This window comes from Cavia porcellus, unplaced genomic scaffold (assembly GCF_034190915.1).
Source record: "Cavia porcellus strain 051 isolate PalLab524CR breed Dunkin Hartley unplaced genomic scaffold, mCavPor4.1 scaffold_6, whole genome shotgun sequence".
Taxonomy (NCBI): domain Eukaryota; kingdom Metazoa; phylum Chordata; class Mammalia; order Rodentia; family Caviidae; genus Cavia; species Cavia porcellus.
In genome coordinates, this window is record NW_026947489.1 from 82,705,537 (window position 1) to 82,724,552 (window position 19,016).

General features: G+C 46.5%; 2 protein-coding genes across 2 annotated transcripts in view; both read right to left on the bottom strand.

Moving 5' to 3' along the window:
- Epx (eosinophil peroxidase) overlaps positions 1-4,094 on the bottom strand; it is a 9,946-nt gene extending 5,852 nt beyond the window's left edge. The window contains exons 1-7 of the mRNA XM_003466813.4: positions 3,674-4,094; positions 3,459-3,552; positions 3,080-3,255; positions 2,789-2,906; positions 2,561-2,690; positions 1,498-1,704; positions 115-433 (exon numbers count right to left, since the gene is read on the bottom strand). Coding sequence (XP_003466861.1) covers positions 115-433; positions 1,498-1,704; positions 2,561-2,690; positions 2,789-2,906; positions 3,080-3,255; positions 3,459-3,552; positions 3,674-3,749 — 1,120 coding nt within the window. The 5' untranslated portion in view covers positions 3,750-4,094. The remainder of the gene's footprint in view (positions 1-114; positions 434-1,497; positions 1,705-2,560; positions 2,691-2,788; positions 2,907-3,079; positions 3,256-3,458; positions 3,553-3,673) is intronic.
- A 7,547-nt stretch (positions 4,095-11,641) lies between these two features.
- On the bottom strand, positions 11,642-12,577 carry LOC100720418 (olfactory receptor 4D2). Its single transcript, XM_003466814.1, has one exon. The coding sequence runs from the start codon at positions 12,575-12,577 to the stop codon at positions 11,642-11,644; it is 936 nt and encodes a 311-aa protein (XP_003466862.1).
- Positions 12,578-19,016: the final 6,439 nt, after the last annotated feature.

The window sequence follows — 19,016 nt, forward strand, 5'->3', positions numbered from 1 at the left end:
AACTTACGAGTTCTCTGATGACTATGCCCAGATTGATGCCTATGGTGTCCCAAACCACGTCCCCTCATCACATCCCCCTAGGGCTTCCCCATCCTAGCATCCCTCAGTTCTGACCTGCTAGGAAGCAGGGGATGCGTGCAGAGCGGCTAGTGAGGAGACAAGGGTCATCATGAATATTGGCAAAGGGCAGCAGGGCCCGGCCATTGTCTTGGAAGTGCTGGTTGATGGCCAGCAGCCCCAGGTAGTTGGTCCGGTTGCGGAGCTGGAGGGCAAGAGAGACCTCGCTGCCGTACACCATGCTGGCATCCACGAAGGAGGTGAGCGCGTTGATCTGGTTGCGGACCTTGGTCTTGTGTTGGGGGCATGATGGTGCCGAGCGGAAGAAGGGGATGCAGTCACGCTGGTTCTTGATGCGGGGGTCGTTAGGTGGGATCTGAAGCAGAAGAGGAGTCATTGGCTCTGGAGCCCCTCAACAGCAGGCTCACTCCCTTTGGCCATCCCCACTCCCTCCAAAGCTTCCCGTCGAGGAAGCCCACCTTGACTCACCTGGACTTGTGCTGCTCAACCCTTAGCATTTTGTATCATAGAGTCACAAAAGATTAGAAGCTGATGAGGCATTTGAGACCATCTAGAGCCTCATCTTACAGGTGGGGAAACAATTTCTGAAAGGGGACACAGTTGGACAAACATTCCCTAAGCTCCTTTCTTTGCAGATGCTTTGGAGACTGTGAAGGTCATGAACCCAGTGCAGGTGGAGGGATGCTGCCAATTCGGGACAGACAGACAATGACACAGAGCTAAGTCACTCCAGGTGACATAGCATTTGCTGTGCTTGATATAAAAGCCAAATGCTCATGGTACACTAGAAAGGCCTGGAAGCTCTGCAGAGGAGGGCGCCTGTGCCACTGCTTGAGGAAGGGGTGAGGTGGCAACAAGAAGGGGCCGGCCAGGGACCCTTACACACCATCGCTCCTGAGTGTGGCCTGGCTGTTGTGGGTAAGTGGATGTATGGTGGTGTGTGTTCCCCCTGTACCTCCAGCAGAGCCTCTACTCCCTGGATTCTGTCATGTCTTGCCCAGTCCCACACCATCCTCGTTTCTAGCAGGTCAGGACTCTGCTCACGGCCTGACCCCAGAGGTTGGTAAGAGCTTCAAGGACCTTGGGCCTCCTCCAGAAGGAGAGATAGAGTAAGGGATCCTAAAGGCTTCCAAAAGTAGGGGCCCAGGAGCTTCCGCTCTGGGAATCAGAACCATAGTTCACGGCCTGTCTCCATGGCGTCCCCTCCATGAAGTTCACCTGAGCCTCTCGCAGATCTGTTCCTTTTTTCAATATGCACAGCAGGAGGGTCTGTGCACAGCTGCATTCTGGGCCTCTGGATTACACCCCCATTCTACAGATGGGTCCTCAAGATAGGCCTCAGTCTCCCCTGCCCTGACCTGTTACACTCTGCCTAGGCTAGAAGCCACCCCAGTAGTCTGGCTGGCTGGTTGAGGGTACCTTGATAGGGAAGCAGGGGGGCAGCTGGGCACAGGTCTTCTCACAGTCCACACTTGCAGTGAAGGCCACTCTGGCTGGAGATTCTGGGGCAAAGTCCAGGTCATGGTCAATGAACTGACCCCACTGCATGAACATGAGGGACCGGCCATGGTCAGAGGTCAGTTTCTCTCTGGGGAAACGCACAATCTGGTTGGAAACAGCCCGGACCTGTTGGAGAAATAAGGTCAGCAATGGGCCTGGGCCTTGGGTTGGTGCTAGAGCCAACCCAAGACTTGGGAGGGAGGAGAAACAGCTCCCCCTGCTGGAGTAGCCGGAGTCTCCTCTCTTTTGCGTTCCCCTCTATTCCCATGGAGATGCTCCATGGAGATGCTCCTACTGTGGCTGTCATTCCTAGAAGGATGGTCTTGGCCTGGCTCCTGAGGATCCCAGCAGTAAAGAGGAGAGGAACTGGGAATGATTGACTCGGGCCCCACCAGCTCTTCCAGAGAAGAAAATAGATCAAATTGATAGATTAATGTGTAGACTTAACAGATCATAGAAATGATCCAGAAATCATGGACTGGTTGCAAGGTGATGAATAACAAATAGCAAGCTGGATAGATGGAAGAAGCAACAGAAGAAAAGTAACAAGTCGATATTGCTGGGTGGGTAGATGATCAATTGTTATATTGGCACATAAATAGAAAATTGTTCAACGTGAAATCATATAGATCAATAGGTATAGCCACATTAAGATGTATAGTTCTTTAAAAAAGATGTATAGTTCTCTATATTTAGCAAGATACTTTGATGGTAATTCTCTCAGAAAACCAGCCAACCAACCAAAAAAAAAAAACCCGAGTGCTGTAATAGCTAGCGTTAACAGATCATGTCCTATGTGGCTATTTAGACCGAGTACTTAGTTTGCTATTCATGCCAGCTCTAGGAGCCATGTGTAGGTAAGGAAACTGACTCAGTTGGTGGGAGAGCTTGGGGTGAATCTGCCTGGCTGCCTCCAGGCTGTGTTTTACTCTCTGTATTTGAAGAAAATCAAGCATCCGGCAGCTCCCTTTCCCCAACTCACAAGAGGAAGGAGGAAGCCGTTGCGCTTCTTGCCAGGGGTCCAACCATAGGGGAGCGACCGCCCATCCTCATACTCTGCAGGCAGCCAGCGAGCCAGGGCCTGGTTGGAGGCCCCCAGCCATGGTCTCTTCCTGAAGCAGACATGAGTGGGAGTTAGCAGGGAATAGGGCCTGGAAGAAGGACTAGGGAGGGAAGCAGGGTCCCTGGGCGGGGCAAGCCCAGCACCCACTTGTTGTTGCATCTCCCTGTGATGGTGCGATACTTGTTGCTGCACTTCTCAGCCTGGCCCTGGAAAGCACAGCCGCTGGCCTGGGACAGTAGGCGCAGCTGGGGTTCCGTTAGCACATCTGCAGGGGCAGATGGACAGGTCTGAGTGCAGGACCTTAGCTCCTTTCTGGACTGGCCCTTTCCAACCCTTACTGTCTTGTTACCCTCTCTTTTCCCAACATCCCATGGCTGTGCACACCACCTCCCACTCCTGGCTTCCTTCCTCTCCCAGGCCAAGTAGAGAGTGTAGTACCAGTGACATTGAAGGCTCTGGATCCCTGGGGCTGCAACTTCTCTTCCAGTAGCCCTATGGCCACATGCATGTAATCAGCAGCCTGAACCACAGTCCTGGTGGCTGCAACTGGTTGCTTGAAGAAGGACAGAAGGTCCATGGGGCTAGCGGAGCCACTGCGAAGGCGCTGCTTGATGCTACCAGAGGAGGAGGAGGGAGGACTGATGGAAGAGTGGACTCACACTGCAGAGCCCCAGTGCAGGGAGTGGACAGTCAGGACACAGTGGACAGACTGTGGTTGCAGAGACTCCCTTCTCCCCCATGATGCCCAGGAGTTGGTGTTGGGTGAAGTGACATTGGTTGGGGCCCATCCCCTCACTGGCTCCCAGGCCTGACCTACCTCTTCTGGGTCTGGTTGTAAGCAGTATCCACCAGCAGCTTGGCCTCTGCTAGGCAGTCCTGAAGAACCGAGGTCTCCACTGCCCCAGGGGAGGCTGTTTAAAGGGGTAGGGTCTCAGAATCCAAAGTAGCCACAGACCTCCAGGTCCAAGTATTTCCCTACACTTCCATTCCCTCGGGTTGACCCGCCTCCTTGGCTATCCAAGGGTCTGTTACCTGGGATAGTGCCCTCACAGAGCTGGGTGAGGATGAATGTGGCCAGGGCTCCTGCCAGGACCATCAGCAGCTGCATCTCTGCGAGAGACTTCCAATTCCACAGGTGGGTCCCCTAAAACCTTCCCCCTAGAGGGTCCCCAGCTGACCACTCACCTCTTCCTGCTTCTCTCTGGAAGTAGCTGGGAAGAGACTTTTATATCCCCTCCTGGAGGGGAGGGCTGCCCTGGGCCCAGAAGCCCAGCCCCTGAGGCGGAGCTCTGCAGCAGCCCTGTGGTCTTTAGGGGAGTTGAGAGATGGAAGCACCTTGCCCCTGCAAGCCTGGTCCCTGGAAGCCCCTGACATTCATCCTCTCCCCAACCTGTTCGCCATGGATATGTTTCTCCCAGGGCTCAAAGCAGCACCCAGGGCACAGGTGCCACCTGATGAGTACTTGGGGATGGCTGGGGAGCAGTGTGTCTGGAACAGGATTGGGTTTGGCCTCCTCCCTCACTAGCTACAGGGCTGGGCCTCCATGTCCACATCCCCAAAGCTAGAGTTGGGTCAGACAATCAATTGGAAAGGCTCTTCTTTCAGAAACTGCGTCTGCCTTAGTATTGTATTTTCCAGTGCCCAGCCTAAGAGCTTGATTCAGTGGGTGCTTAGTAAATGTTTGTCAAGTGAATGAATAATCTATGGTCAATGGTTTGCCTGTTCCCCTGACCTCCTTAGCTCTTTCTGAGGTGCCAAGGACAGATGAAGGGATGGCTGAGGCAGATCCTGGCAGTGAAATATCTCACTGGTGAAACACTCAGCAAATCCTGACAGTGGAGGTCCCGCAGGGCTTTATGTGCCTCAATGTGTCCTCAGCACACAGCAGTGACAGCTCAATTCTGAGGTGGTGAAGTCAGAGGTCCTCTGTGCGTGGCTGGAGGTCACTTGCTGTGGCGGGCTCAGACTGAGCTGGGTTTTGATCCAGCTATTCTGGGGAGCCCCGCTTCCACATCTTCCGTGTAGAATCCATCTTGCCCAGGCCCTCTTTTCTTACACCTGTCTCCTCCTGCCCGTCCTCCCCAGGACTGCTCAGAGGCTCCATCCCGGCCTGTCTGGAAGGCACACACTCCACCCTGCAGCTGCCCCCGCTGTGCCCACACCCTACCTATTCTACTCCTCTTCTGATCACGTGTCCTTTCCTCCCTCAGTGCAGACAGGGCTGCTTCAGAGCCCCGCAGGGTGTTCCCGTCATCCTGTCTGCCCCCATCCCCCTCGGCCTGCCCAGCGTTCTCCTCTGCCCCTCCTCCCTCAGCAACGCCTTCAGTCCTGACAGTTGCGCTCTACAGTTAACACTTTGCTTTGGCAACCCTTTCACAAGCTCCCGTTGATGGCTGAGCCACCTGATCTTATCTCTTGTCTTCAGCAGAGGCCCCTGCTCTGCGACAAGGGGGCTGGAAGGAAAGTCACTCTGTAGGTGGTGAAAGTGCACCGAGTTCCTCGCTGACCCACTGTGTGACGTGAATCCCACCTCCCCTGGGGCTCAGTCCCAGTACGGTAGGGTGGCGGCCCTCATGACAGAGAGAGATTTTTTAAGTGAGACTTTTTAAGACCACATGCTCCTTAATAGTGTTTGGTCTACCCTGGCCTCCAGAGGCTGGATGCTCCAGCTCGGAGCCACCTGAAGTACACGTGGCCTGCAGGTCACCCTCTTTCCAGGGTCCTTGCTCTCAGTGAGCACTGCTGTCCTGCTTCTTCAAGTCCACAGCTGGGGGCTGCCATGGGTTACAGGGACCACAGCCTGAGACAGAGCCCTGGGCTCTAGACCCATCCCTCCCTGCCATGTTGGTCCACATCTTAAGGATCTGGGCCTCCTGATTGCTTGGGATGGTGGTGAGAGGGAAATAATGGGAAGGGGTCAAAGAACAGCTCTCACAGCCAGACTGGCGGTCAGGCCCTGGGGCGCTGCTAGGGCAGGGCCCACGCATCTGCACTGCTGGGCAGGGGTTCAGGTGGCTTCCAAAGACGACTGTGGGGCCTCTAGTTCTGTGGGGCCAGGACACTGAAAATCAAGGGAAAAGACAAGTGGGCCCTGTCCAACCTGGGGATGTGCCATGGCCCTCACTAGGGAGCAAGGCCCAATGGGTGGCGTCCTCTCAGACCGTGTGCCTTTGATGTCTCTGGTGAGGGCAAAAGCACACGGGAACCAGAAGAAGGTGAGAGCGAGGGAGGCGTTTCCAGTTTCCTTTTCCTATGGACTTTTTTCTCAAGTCCCCTGGGACCTCACTGGAGAGGTTTTCCCTAGGGCTAAATTTTGCTTATGGCAATCAAGAGTATCTGACTTTTTCTTCCAGTACTGGGGTGAAACCCGGGACCTCACACCAACTTGGCAAGTGCTCTGTCGCAGAGCTGCATTTTCCAGGCCCACTCTTTAACACATTGTCTTGCTATGTAATATAGGCTGACTGCAAGCTTGAATCCCCCTGCCTTAGTCTCATGAGTAGCTGGGGTTACTGCAGGTGTGGACTTCCTGGCCTGGCTCAAACCACTTTTTGGTGTTCCTCTCCTCTACATACCAAAGCACTTTTAATGATACTCATTGAAACAAGTGATACTAATGACCAGAAATGTATGAAAGTTCTTTTTTATTGAACTTTGTATATGTAATCATACCAATAAAGAAATAAACATAAAATATTACTATACAATAGGAAAATAATTGATTAATACTTTTTAAATTGCATGAATGAGGCTGGGCGTGGTGGTACACACCTATAATCCCAGCACTTGGGAGGCTGAGGCTTTAAGATTGCTCTGAGTTTAAGGCCAGCTTTGGCTGCATAGTGAATTCAAAACTGGCCTGAATGAGACAGCATAACTCTGTCTCAAAAAAAAAAAAAGCATGAACATGTTTTAAATAACCCATATATTGGTGGTTTAATAGTTAACATAATAGCAGTCTCTGTTTTCCTGATTTGCTCTTTTGTTTTAAAATGAACAACTAAAACTTTAAAAAGAAGAGTAAGTTCAACCTTCAAGATATGAATGAAATTCAGTAAGGTATTTCATATGTGAAATAAAATTGACATTTAAAAGTACTTCACAGTTGGCACAGTTTGCACTTGTTTCTTTTAATTTTAAACACAAAACTCCAGTAGTCATATGCACAGGCAGAACTGAACAAATAAGGTTCTGTCTCTGTCTTTACAATCACCATGCATGTCGGGCTGGGGATATGGTTCAGCAGCACGGCGCCTGCCTGGAAAATACAGTCACCATGCTACCATCATTTATCTCAAGTCAACTGCTTGCAGGCAAGGACATTGTTTAAAGACAAGGTATTACACGAAAGCCTGCTCAGCTCATTTTGAGCCATCAGCACTTACATAAAGTGAAGGCCCACGGCTAAAGGATCCACTGAATTACTGGGAATTTTCTTAATTAACTTCCACATAGGGTACCGTGTTTAGTAAAGAACAAGAAATTAAAATGCACTAACTTAAAGTTTTACATGTTTTCCTACAGCTCAAGGGTAACTACAGTGACCGTTTAGCATATAAACCAACATAAGACGGCTTCTGATACTGCTTAGAATTGCTGCTGTGTGGTCTCCTAAGCAGTCTGAATCCCTCGTAAGACTGTTCTCCCCTTATTTTCTGCGTGAGAAGAGAGTTTCCCTTACTCTGTCCTTGGTGTTGGTGTTTCACCACTTCTTAATTGTTAAATAGTAAGTCATGAGGCTTTTGAGTCCTTCTACCATCTACACTGTGGGTCCCTGGGGAGAGGGAGGAGGTGACCGCTGGGCTTGGCGCCCCTAGAGCTGGGAAGGGGCTGCTTCCATGCTCTCTTGGGAGCAGATGGCCATGCAAGGTCCTAGTGGGCAGGTTTCCTCTATGAAGTCTGTTATGGTTTGGGTCTAGATATTCCCCCAAAGCCTCAGAAATAGTCACAGAGGGTACTTTTCAGGGGGGGCTGGATCTAGAGTGTGCTGGGATTAAGGGTTGTGACGACTACATCAGTCCACAGATTAGTTTGACATAGTTCTGGCTAGGATTAAGGGTGTGAGCGCTATATCTGCCCTAAAAAGAGCAGCCTGCATAAAATAAGAGGGACAGAAAGAGGGCTACTGTGCTCTCACCTGCCAGCTTGCTGGTTTCTCTGCTGTGATGGCCTTCTAACCCAGCTGAATTTGGACTGCAAACTGTGAGCTAAATACACCTTTCCTCCGCTAACTTTGAGTGTCAAGTATTTTGTCAGCAATGAGAAAAGTAACAGAGTCAGAGTCTGTGCACAGTGTCCCTTAAGCAGCAGCAGCCAGGGAGTCCTAGATTCTTCCCCAGCTTCCCAGACCCTGCAGGGCCTCTTCAGTCTCCTCTCTCACTCTTCCTCCCCACCCATCACACTCTGATTTGATTTCGCTGGGTTTGTCTGTGTGTTTTTGGTTCTGGGTGCCGGGAATTGTACACAGACTATGTGTGTGCTAGGCAAGTATCCTAGCACTGGATCGCGTCTCCAGCCCTCCCTGGAGTTTTCTGATGTGCCATCTCCATGCCCTTGTACGTGTCCCTCACCTGACTGACTTATCTTCTCACTGGAGTTGAGCTGTCACCTCCTCTAGGAGCCTTTCCGTTCACCCCTAAATACCATCTCAGTTAGATGCCCCCGCCTTTGCCTGCAGGGCACCCTATGCTGACGCTTCCCACGGCACATGCGGTATTGCACTGAAGAAGCGCTGTTACTATGTCTGTCCCTAGGACTCCACGCCTGATCTTGTGTGACCAGCACCTGGCCCAGGGTTGAGCTCAAACCCAGCGCTCAGAAAAGTGTGGTATCCTGTTTAATACCAGGAACTCACACCTACTTTTCCACCTGGAGGGGGAGATGCTGCCCCTTGCCAGCCAGGATTCCTGTGGCTGGGTCTTCCTGCCCACGGTATTGCTGGTCCTTTCCTAGACCTTATTGTCATCACAACTAACCGTGTGTGTCTCTGGTTGGATTTGACCACGCTCCAGCTCTCTGCCAGTCTGCACACCACACAAAAGAGTTATGTGCTCCTATTTTGTTGATCACTCGGCCTTCATTGCCTAACACAGTGCCTGGCAGGGGCTGAACATGAGTGGGTTTATGCCTGTCAGGATGGTGTCTTTGACTGCGGCATTTTTCTCCCTGGGCCCGGCCAGCCCTGGATCAGTGGTTGCAGTGGAGACTTCTTTCTCAGATACCTTCCAGCAACTATACCCCAAAACCTTCCCCTGTAGCCCCTTGCTAGCCTGAAACCTCAAGTTTCTGCAACCACTTTCAACCGGCCACAGGCCCGATTGGATCTCTTTATCTGCTCTGCTCCAACTGCCTCTATCAAGACAGCTGCAGCAGAGCAGGGCTCAGGGCCTGGTAGGACCACATCTTTCCCGAGGGTTCCTAGGAAGGGGCCCAGGGCCATGTCCTCAAGATGAGAACAAAAGATGTTCAAGAAGAAGGGGTGGGCTCTCCCTGTGCCAAAGCCACGTGGGTGCACATGTGTCTGTATCCATGTGTATGTTTGTGCTCCAGAGCCTGGAATCTCCTGAGAGGGACCGCTCTGAGTCCTCTGCCTGTAGTAAAGGTGGAGTAAACTCAGCCTGGGCTTTAGAGAGCCACCCTGGGAGTCTAGCACTACTCCTGCTTGTGTGAACTTGAGGAAGTACTTGACTCTCTGATGTCCTAACCAAGTCACCAAAGAGAGAAAGGTTCAGGAGCCAGGAGGGCTTTCAGATGAGCATTTGACAGGTGGGAAGGTCCAGGGTGGAGTGGTGGTCAGCTGAGGGCAAGCACCCCACCTCCCCCACCTCCCTTCTACCGTGGCCTTGGTTGTTTTTTTTTGTACCGGAGATCGAACTCATGACCTTGTGCTAGCCAGGCACTTAGACTGCTGAGCTACATCCCTGGTTCCTACCTTGGCCTTGTGTGAGAGTATTTCAGGATGGGCCGCACAAAGGCATAGGCTGGTTTTGTTTTGTTTTTTGTCTTTTTCGTTTTTATCGGTACCAGGGATCGAACTCACGACTGCCTGCTTGCAAGGCAGGTGCTTATGCCGCTGAGCTAAATCCCCAGCCCCTAGGCTGGTTTTTTTCAACAGAGCTAGAAAGTGAGAGGAAATGGGAGGAACTTAAACTGAAGGAGCTTCACGTTCACCACTCTGGAGAGGCTTAAATAGAAATGAGAAAGGAGGAAAAGGGGAATAAAATAATTAAGATACATTATATACTTGCACCTACTGCCCACAATGAGTGTAATTAGTATCTACTACAATCACACACTAATAGAAAACAAACAGAAAAGACCAGCTTTTAAGATATTGGAGTGGGATAGAGTCTGGGTGACCATGATATCAGTTCTGGATTTGCAAGCCACCTTCAGGAAAGGTCCTTATCACTTAATCTAGTCTTCATGAGATGATCGTTTGTATTTAGGGCAAGATCAGTTTTGTGGAGGCTCTGCTGATATCCAAGATGACTATAAGTTTAAGGAAAACTGAAGACTTCTGGAGATTCATTGGTCATTCCATGTCCCTAGAAATCTCTTATCCCAGTGTCATCAGTCTTCAAAGGAGGTGAAATGGGTTCTATAAACTTTTGGATAACCAGCCCTGTGCATCAGCTTTTAGACAGATGCTCCCTAAATGGAGATGCCTATATACAGAGCTCAGCAGGGATAATGAGTAAAAGAGACAAATACAAAATTAACATGAAGTGTGTTCTGCTTTTAGTTCCCGATAAGGCGTCTGCAGGCCCAGGTGAGCATTACTGTTCTTTCGCTTTTTGTTTTTCCCAAAAGCAGCTTTTAAGTCTATCTGACTATCCCAGAAGAACACCAATCATGTATTTAAAGAGTAACAGATTAAGGACCCAAGCGTCTGTTTGTCCTCTGTTTATATCTTAGATCTTCCAATGGCTCTACATTCCTCTGACAGTCTTTGTGTCCATCTTGGAAATAGCTCTGAATGGAACCAAAGGAGTTGACCATGAGCTCATTTGTATTAAGGAAAAAATCCATCATAGGAAGTGAAAGAGAGGGAGAGAGAGAGAGAGAGAGAAATATCAAATCAATGGATCTTTTGATTCTTTTTTGCAAGAAGTCTTGAGTCTGAAAACACAGACGGGTGAAGGGAGAGTGGGAAATAGACTCCAACACATGGCCCTGAATCTGTACTCACTGTCTGTGAGCTAGCTTCAACCTCGGACATGTTTCATGGCCTTCAGGAGTTCAGCCTCCACCCTCTCCATGCCACCTGCCATCACGTGGGAATGAAAATCTGCGTTTCTTCCAAAATTTTGATAGCAAAGTAAATGTCAAGGGAAATAACAATCCTTACATAGGTTCTATGTTTTATAAAATACTTTCCCACATATTTAAAAAACTTGGATCTTACAGAAACTCTATGGTATTATTGTGATTGGCACTATTTTTTAATATGTGTGAGGAGAGAAGAAAAAGCCATGCAACCCAGGGATGTTAAGTGGCTCATCCAAGTCCACCAAATGGACAAATGAAAGGACACAGCTCCCAATTAAGAACCAAGACTACAAATCTTGTGTTCTCTTTAATACTCCAGACTCAGGCTGAAAGGAAATGCCAAGAGGAGAGGAAATATATAGAAAGTAGAAATTCTCTAGAGGAAATGCAGGCATTATCAAAGAAAATTGTCTGTCAATTGGTAAGGAACATAGGAGGTAGAATTGTTGAGAGAAAAGTAAATTATTCTCTTTTTTTCAGGAATGTCAGAATGCTTTATCACAAACCTTAATGACCAAAAAAAAAAAAAAACCCCACTTCTTTCACCTAAAAATACTGGGTAGGTTCTTAGGTTCAAAATCCACCCACTGGGGGAAAAACCACCCATTGTGCAGCTAACCATCCTAACACACTCAAAATCTATAAGAAGAGCAGATGTAGTAGCTTGCTATGCAACTTGAAAATGGAGAACAAGCCAAAAAAAATTTACAAAACCACATCTACGGGCAATCACTCTCTTTTACAAACCAGTCTACACATTGCTAATCTCTTCACTGCTGCCTGCATCTCCTGGTTTCTCAGGGTGTATATCATGGGGTTGAGCATGGGGGTCATGACTGTGTGACTGATGGACACTGCCTTGTCCATGGAGAATGGGGTGAAGGGTCGAGCATAGAGGTAGATGCTTGGGACAAAGACCATAGACACCACAATGATATGGGTGATACAGGTGGAAGCCGCCTTCTTCCTTGCTTCTCCAGGGTGGGACCTCAGCATCACCAGGATGACCAAATAGGAGATGAGAAGGAAAAAGAACCAAATAACATCCAGCATCCCACTGTTGAAGATCATGAGGAGCTCTAAGAGGGAAGTATCCATGCAGGCAAGCCTCAGCACTTGAGGGACATCACAGTAGAAGTTGTCCAGGATATTGGGCCCACAGAAGGGTAATGGGAGCATTAGAGACAGCTGAATAATGGAGTGGACAAAGCCCACTGCCCAGGCCATCACCACGAGTCCCATACAGAGCCGAGTGTTCATGATGGTGACATAATGGAGGGGCCAGGAGATGGCAACAAGGCGGTCATAGGCCATCACTGAGAGGAAGAAGACCATGGCCCCTCCCAGGAAGTGGAAGAAGAAGAGCTGGGCCATGCAGCCCCTGAAGGAGATGGTCTTCTTCTCAGACAGGAAGTCCACCAGCATTCTGGGGGCAGTGACTGAGGAGAAACAGAGGTCTATGACAGCTAAGTTTCGGAGCAGAAAGTACATGGGTGTGTGGAGCCTGGAGTCTGAGGTCACTGTGACTATGATGAGGAGATTTCCCACCACAGTGGTGACGTAGACGGACAAGAACAGTAGAAACAGGAAAAGCTGGAGTTCCTGAGTCTGTGAGAGTCCTAGGAAGACAAATTCTGACAGCCGCGTGACGTTCCCTGGTTCCATGGGGTCTTCTCCATAGACATAGAGAAAACGAATTGCAGGCAAAGAGGCTTTATGTGCCTGTTAGTGCCAAGGGGCCCAGATGAAGCTCTTCAGGTCTATTTGCTAAACATCGTTAAAGGTGGACCATGATACCAGGCACTGCCTTGTCTTTGAAGAGTTCACAAGTAGATGCTGGAATACACATTCATGAGGTAGCTGAGCACCCTCCAGAACTACATTCATTCAATCTTCCTTCCAAAGACTAATATTGTGATAGGAAGACAAAAGTCCCACAGGTCTGAAGTCAGTTTTAGGGCTTCTGTTTCCTCGAGATTTGCTCATGTTTAACCTGCTGATTTTATGGGGATTTCAATTTCTACTTCTGTGGGTGACAATAAGAAGAATTCCTTCACAGAATTTTCTGTGCACTTAGGTGAAGCAACACACATAAACTTCCTAGAACAATGTCTGGAATAATAAACAGTAATCACACTCATCTGTGATAACTCAAAGTCCAAAGGCATCTTTCTGCTTCCAAAAACTCCTTTACGTTTTTGTAAAACACTAAATACACTAAAGAGTTCACAGAATTTTCTTTTCTATTAGAGACAATATGCAGATAGTAACAATGTTCTAGGGGAAATGCTGGCATCATAAAAGTAAACTGTCCATCAAACTGTCCATTTTCCCTCCTCAATTCAATTGTGGGATTCTAGACATAGGTCTTGATTTCACAATCTATTTATGCCAAGCACAGTTAGCACTTAAGAGGTCCTGGGTGACCGAGTAGTTATAGGATGTGCAAAATCTTACAGAGGAACCTCTGGTTACAGTTTCTGCCCACTTCCCCAATGCAGGTCTTGCTTGTTTGTGGTGTGGGGCTCCACAATATGTACATATGGGCAAGAGGAAGGTGGGGAGAGAAATTCACTCAGTTAAGAAATCAATGCTGGGTACTGTTTGGAGGGGCCTCTCTCAGCAATATTAGTTGTTACCGAGTCTAAAGGGAGAAGAAAAGATAGAAATTGATGAAGTAAAGGAAAATCACAAGGAAGAGAAATGGGGTAATAATATGGGCTAAGGAGGGGGAAATGGAAACATTGGTATTGGGGAAACGTTCTAACTGGAAAGACAGATGAAAAGAGAGAGAAACAGAGGGACAAGGTGACGTGGATTTTCTCCATCTTCACATCCTCTCTTATCTGACTAGTTCCAATCTGTTCCCAATTGTAAATCCTTCTCTTTCCAGCCTTCCCTCAATGTGCTTCCACTGTAATCCTCTTTTTTTGTCATCATCTTTAGTGATTATGTAGTATCCAAAGGTTAAAACTGAAATTCTTGTAAAAGGGATATAGCTCAGTGGGATAGCACCTGCCTGGGAAGCATGAGGTTGTGAGTTCAAATCCTGGTACAAATAGTGCTCAAACTCTGTACATCAGAATTGGGATTGAAAACCACATCTACATGTGCACAAAATTCCTCTTAACTTTTCATACAAGGTTGAAAAATGTTATCTCCACATACCTTTTTAATAAATATTACTTCCATATCTTCAATAATAATTGCAGTTTCTTTGGTGCCTCTTGCTACTTTGACATCCTAGAAACATTTAGAAATTACCCTCTGTCCAGTTCCATTCCCCATTTCTCCCATACAGAATTCTTTTTTCTGGATGCTAGTAATTAAGGTGTAATCACTTTCATTGTAGCACTTAGCATTTAACTCTTAATGACATTATGAATTTAGTAACATGGTAGGCCCAGCATAAGTGACAGCAACTCTGATTTAGTAGATGCTTTAAAAATGCTTGCCAAAAAAATAATTACCAACTTTAAGTATTAGCAGGTAATTATGACACTTCATGGACAGTTTTGAAGTGATTTTTCACATCCTTTTATTCTTTGCTCTAAGCATCTGCCCTTTGAATCCCAGAACTAGCTATCTTCATGGCTGTTTTTATATCTAATCTGGAGTACTTGTTTCAGTGTCAGGTCCCGCTACAGTAAGTACTTCCCAGGTCCTCCTCATACTCAGACTTACCCATCAAGTGTGTCACTAGATTATTATTTCCACCGCCCTAGCAGATGTTGCTGGATCCCTCTTACAGCTGATTTATGTGAGGTAAGCAAACTCTGTCCTCTCACCTTTCTCCAGTCCAGAATGAAGCTTCAGATCCTACATCTTCCTGGAGACCTCACCTGTAGTTACAGCTTTCCAGCCCCTGTCCCTACCTGATGTGGGTACCAGGTTCAGGCAGTACCCTGGAGGAAGAAAGCATATCTTTGGGGAAAACCATTGGACAGGGCTCAGGAAAAGACCTAGGTTGATTACTACTGGGACCAGGGAACAATGGGAGTTGTTAAAAAAGTTTCTCTATGTCTCAAAACACACATCTGTTGAGAAGTCTTCCCTTGGGCACAAAGACCAAGAACACTGTTAGAGATTAGAAATTAGTGGACAATTTTAGCGATTAGTGGAATGTAAGATTTGCAGGTCAACATCCAAGAGAATAAGAGAGTCTTCAAAAGAAACAGACTCTGAGATTTTTAGCAGGAAAAATTTCTTAGATCAGTTGCCATGAGTTGTGTTTGGATGTCCTCCAAAGCCTCACGTGGCAAATGTGGGACTTTTTCAGAAGTGGCTGTATCTGGAGTGTTTGATGCTAGAATTGATTCATGATGCAATGCTAGGCACAAGGGCCCTAGGATTAAGGATGTGACTGTTACTCACCCTGAGTAGCCTGGATAAGATAAAAGAGGCAGAAAGAAGTATTAGGATCTCTTGCTTGTTTTGCTTCTGCCTGTCATGGACGGTTTCTCTTCTGCAATATCTGTGTGGTGTTCCAGTCTTGCCTTGTAGCCAATAGGTTATGGACTGAAACCTCTACAAACTGTGAGCTGAATAAATATTTCCTTTTTTATTTTTGGGTGTCAAGAGAAAAGTAACTGAGACACCAGTGATTCTTACCTTTGAGAGAATTACCTAGGTGTATTGTTAAAAGACAGATTGGTGGTCAGACATGGTGGCACATGCCTGTAATCCCAGCAACTGAAGCAGAAGAAGCAGAAAAATCACCATAAGTTCAAGGCCAGTCTGAACCACATAGATCCCATGTTTCAGAGAGAGAGAGAGACAGAGAAAGACAAAGAGATAGGAGTGACAGAGACAGAGAGACAAATTGTTGCACTCAGTCCTGACTTTCTTATTCAGAAATTCAAAAGTGAGAACAAGAATTTTTATCTGTTTTTTTTTTTGTTGTTGTTGTTTGAGATGGGGCTTCACTATGTAAATCAAGCTGGCCTCGAACTTCAGTCCTCTTGCCTCAGTCTCAGTCTAGTAATCAGATGACAGATATGTGCCACCACACTGAGCTTGAATATCTGCATTCATAAGAAGTTCTCAATTAATTCCAACAAACTTGGCCTAGGGGTAAGACATTGGGAACCACTGACTTCCTCATTAACAGAATGGACAGTTTTTTCTTAGGCCATCATCAGATTAGATAGATTGGGTTTAACCCTACCTTCAATGTGATCACATGGTATTAGGGATTTTAACAGGTGAATTAACATGTGAATGGGGAGAGTAAATGTTTCAAACTGTAAAAAGGAAAAAGAAGAAAAGGAAAACAGTGTAAATAAAATCACAAAATATTAACCATATTAACAGTGATTATGTTTGTCTAATGGGAGGGATTGATATATATTTTTCTCCTTTAGAAGATTAATATTTAATTTAATTAATATTTAATTTTAATTTAAAAAGCAAAAGAAGCCTGAAATCCCAGCACTTGGAAAGCTGAGGCAAGAGGATTGTCATGAGTTTGAGGCCAGCCTGGGCTACAAAAGTGAGTTCAAGGCCATCCTGAACTACATGGTGAGACCGGGTCTCAGAAAAAAGAATGCAAAGGAATATTATGAGAGAAGACATTTATAAGAGATGAACAGCTTCTCAGTGTTTCTGGGTACCAGCATTGTTGAAGGCTGAAGGTGATCCAAGTGTGTGAGGGGCAGCATTCAGGGAAGGGGAAACCACAGAGCACAGAGGAAAGGGGAGACAGGAGAAGGGAGGGATGAGTTGCAAGTTCTGGGAAAGAGTGAAGGACTGCACTAGCTGGCAATGAGTACAGAGGACTCAGTCCTCCTATGGGGAGAGAGTGATTGGCTGGGAACCATTTTGTAGACAAGCCAGCTGAGCTTAGAACCCAGAACTGCTGCCAGCTTCCTCCAGCAGCTCCCAGCTGTGCAGAACTGTGGAAATTGCTTGGACTACAGCAACTAGTATGGTCCTAGAGCAGGCCTGCAGAGATTATCCACTACCCTGTCACTACTGCTGGCTTGCTGGGACAGATTGGCATGATTTGGGATTCTGTTTCCCCAGGCTGTTTACTAGTGAAACCAGAGAGAATTCTAGAAATGGACTATTTTTCTTTTTTTTTTTTCTTTTTCATTCTTCCCCTCCTTCCCTTCATTATTTTTATGAGTATGAAAGTGGTTTCTCAGCTCTCTGTTCTGTTCTTTCCTTTTACCTCTTCCATCTCTTTTTTTCTTCAGTCTTCTGCACTAGTTTTCCCAAGTTGATGTGACCTCCCTTTGTCCTCCAACCTTTTTTCTAATCTTTTTCGCTTCTTCCACTTCCCTATTTTCTCCTTCATCCATTTTAATTTTAACCCTGAGGGCAAAATTGACACATTACAGACTTATATGTTACATATAATTACCTCATTTGTTTTTACATTTTGCTATATAACCAAAAATGTACTTCATATGGTTAAAAGTTGCAAATTAATGGTTAGCTCAGTTTGTTGTTTTCTAGGTTGTGTTTGATGCTATTGGTACCACTGTAGACAAAATTGACATAATTGTTGTAAACAGCTGTTGGTCCTGGTATTCCACAACTGAGACTGACTAAGAGCCATAGAAAATACTGTGGCACAGTGCCAAAGAACCAGGGACTGGGCCAAACAAGCGATAACTTCTCATCTTCAGCAAACTGAAGAGGTAAGATCTTCCAACAGACTCAACACCCCAAAACTAGCTACACCTGAAGATACCTCAGAGAAGTAATCATCACCTAAGTGTCCTAAATACTACTAATAAAGCAACCCATCACAGGCAATTTACCAGCATCACCCAAAGAGTCAGTCTAAAAAAAGAGAGAAAACAAAATGAGAAGACATTTAAGCTAAATGAAACTTCAGACATCCAGTTCACCAAAGGCAAATGCAGGGGCAATGATGTGGGAAAATTCAAAACCCCTTCATCAGGTCTCTCTGAAGGAGCAACAACAGAGCAATTGAATGAGGCTCTGGAAAAAAATGAAATCATAAATATTCTCTCAGATAACTACAGAGTGTATCAAAATACATACCACGCTTAACAATGTTAGACAAAAATAGACAAGCTCAAGAAAAGTATAGAAGTTCAACATAGGAAAGAAATGGAATCCATAAAGTAGATTCAAGCAGATATCCAGGAGAATAAAAACTCCACTGAAAGTATTCAAAGCAGATTAAGCCACTGTGAGGACAGGATCTCAGATATTGAGACAGGCTTGCAGTTAGCAATCAGGAAAAGAAAGATTTCTCAAAAATACCAAGGGACCATGAGAAATTAATGCAACAGCTGCTAGATGAGACAATGAAGAATAACTGGAGATTAATTGTAGTCAGTGAATAAGCAGGACAGTTTGTGAACCAGCACCATGTGCAGGCAGCTACTGGACTGGGAACAGCTAGACCCAAGCCTCTCCCCATGAGTTGGCACCATTTGTGGACTGGAGGAAGAGATAACAAGGCCACACCAGCAAGCAAGCCCAGTCTGGGAACCAGTGCCATATGTGGGCCACTACCAAGACTATATAGCCAGACCCCATCCTCTTCTGATGTGTGGACTGGCAAACAAGAGGTACCAATCACGCCCACCCACCTCATGTAAGTGATTGGCTTATCTGGAGAAACACAGGTTGTGATGATAGCTATCGCAGTGAAATGCAATTGCATGTTTGTAGTGCTTTGGTGTTTCACTAACATTGTAGGTCTAGGCCAGTGGCCTGATCATAGGTTCAGAAGATAGCAGTACACAGTGTGGCATCTAGGGGGGATCTCCTTCTGAGGGTTGTAACCATTGTTGATTCCCTATGGTCTTGTTTGAATATTCTGTTGTGTTTGATTTTTACTATGTCTGAAGTTACCTACAGCTATTTTGAAGACATCAAAAGGCATTATTATTGATTTTTGTAATGTTCTGGAGTCCTTTATCTCTTGCAGTGGCTTGTTTTATTGTTTTATCCTCTTTAAAATAAAATTTTAAAAATGAACAAGCAGGAGATACCACAAATGATGTTAAAAACTGTTCACAGACAACATGACAGAAAACTTCCCTGGTAGCGAAAAAGAATTTGACCTACAAATAAATGAGGCATGTAGAACTCCAATTAGCAATGACCAAAAATAAAAAAT

Coding starts and splice junctions, on each gene's coding strand:
- LOC100720418 (XM_003466814.1), bottom strand. CDS start 12,577: ATGGAACCAGGGAACGTCACGCGGCTGTCAGAATTTGTCTTCCTAGGA.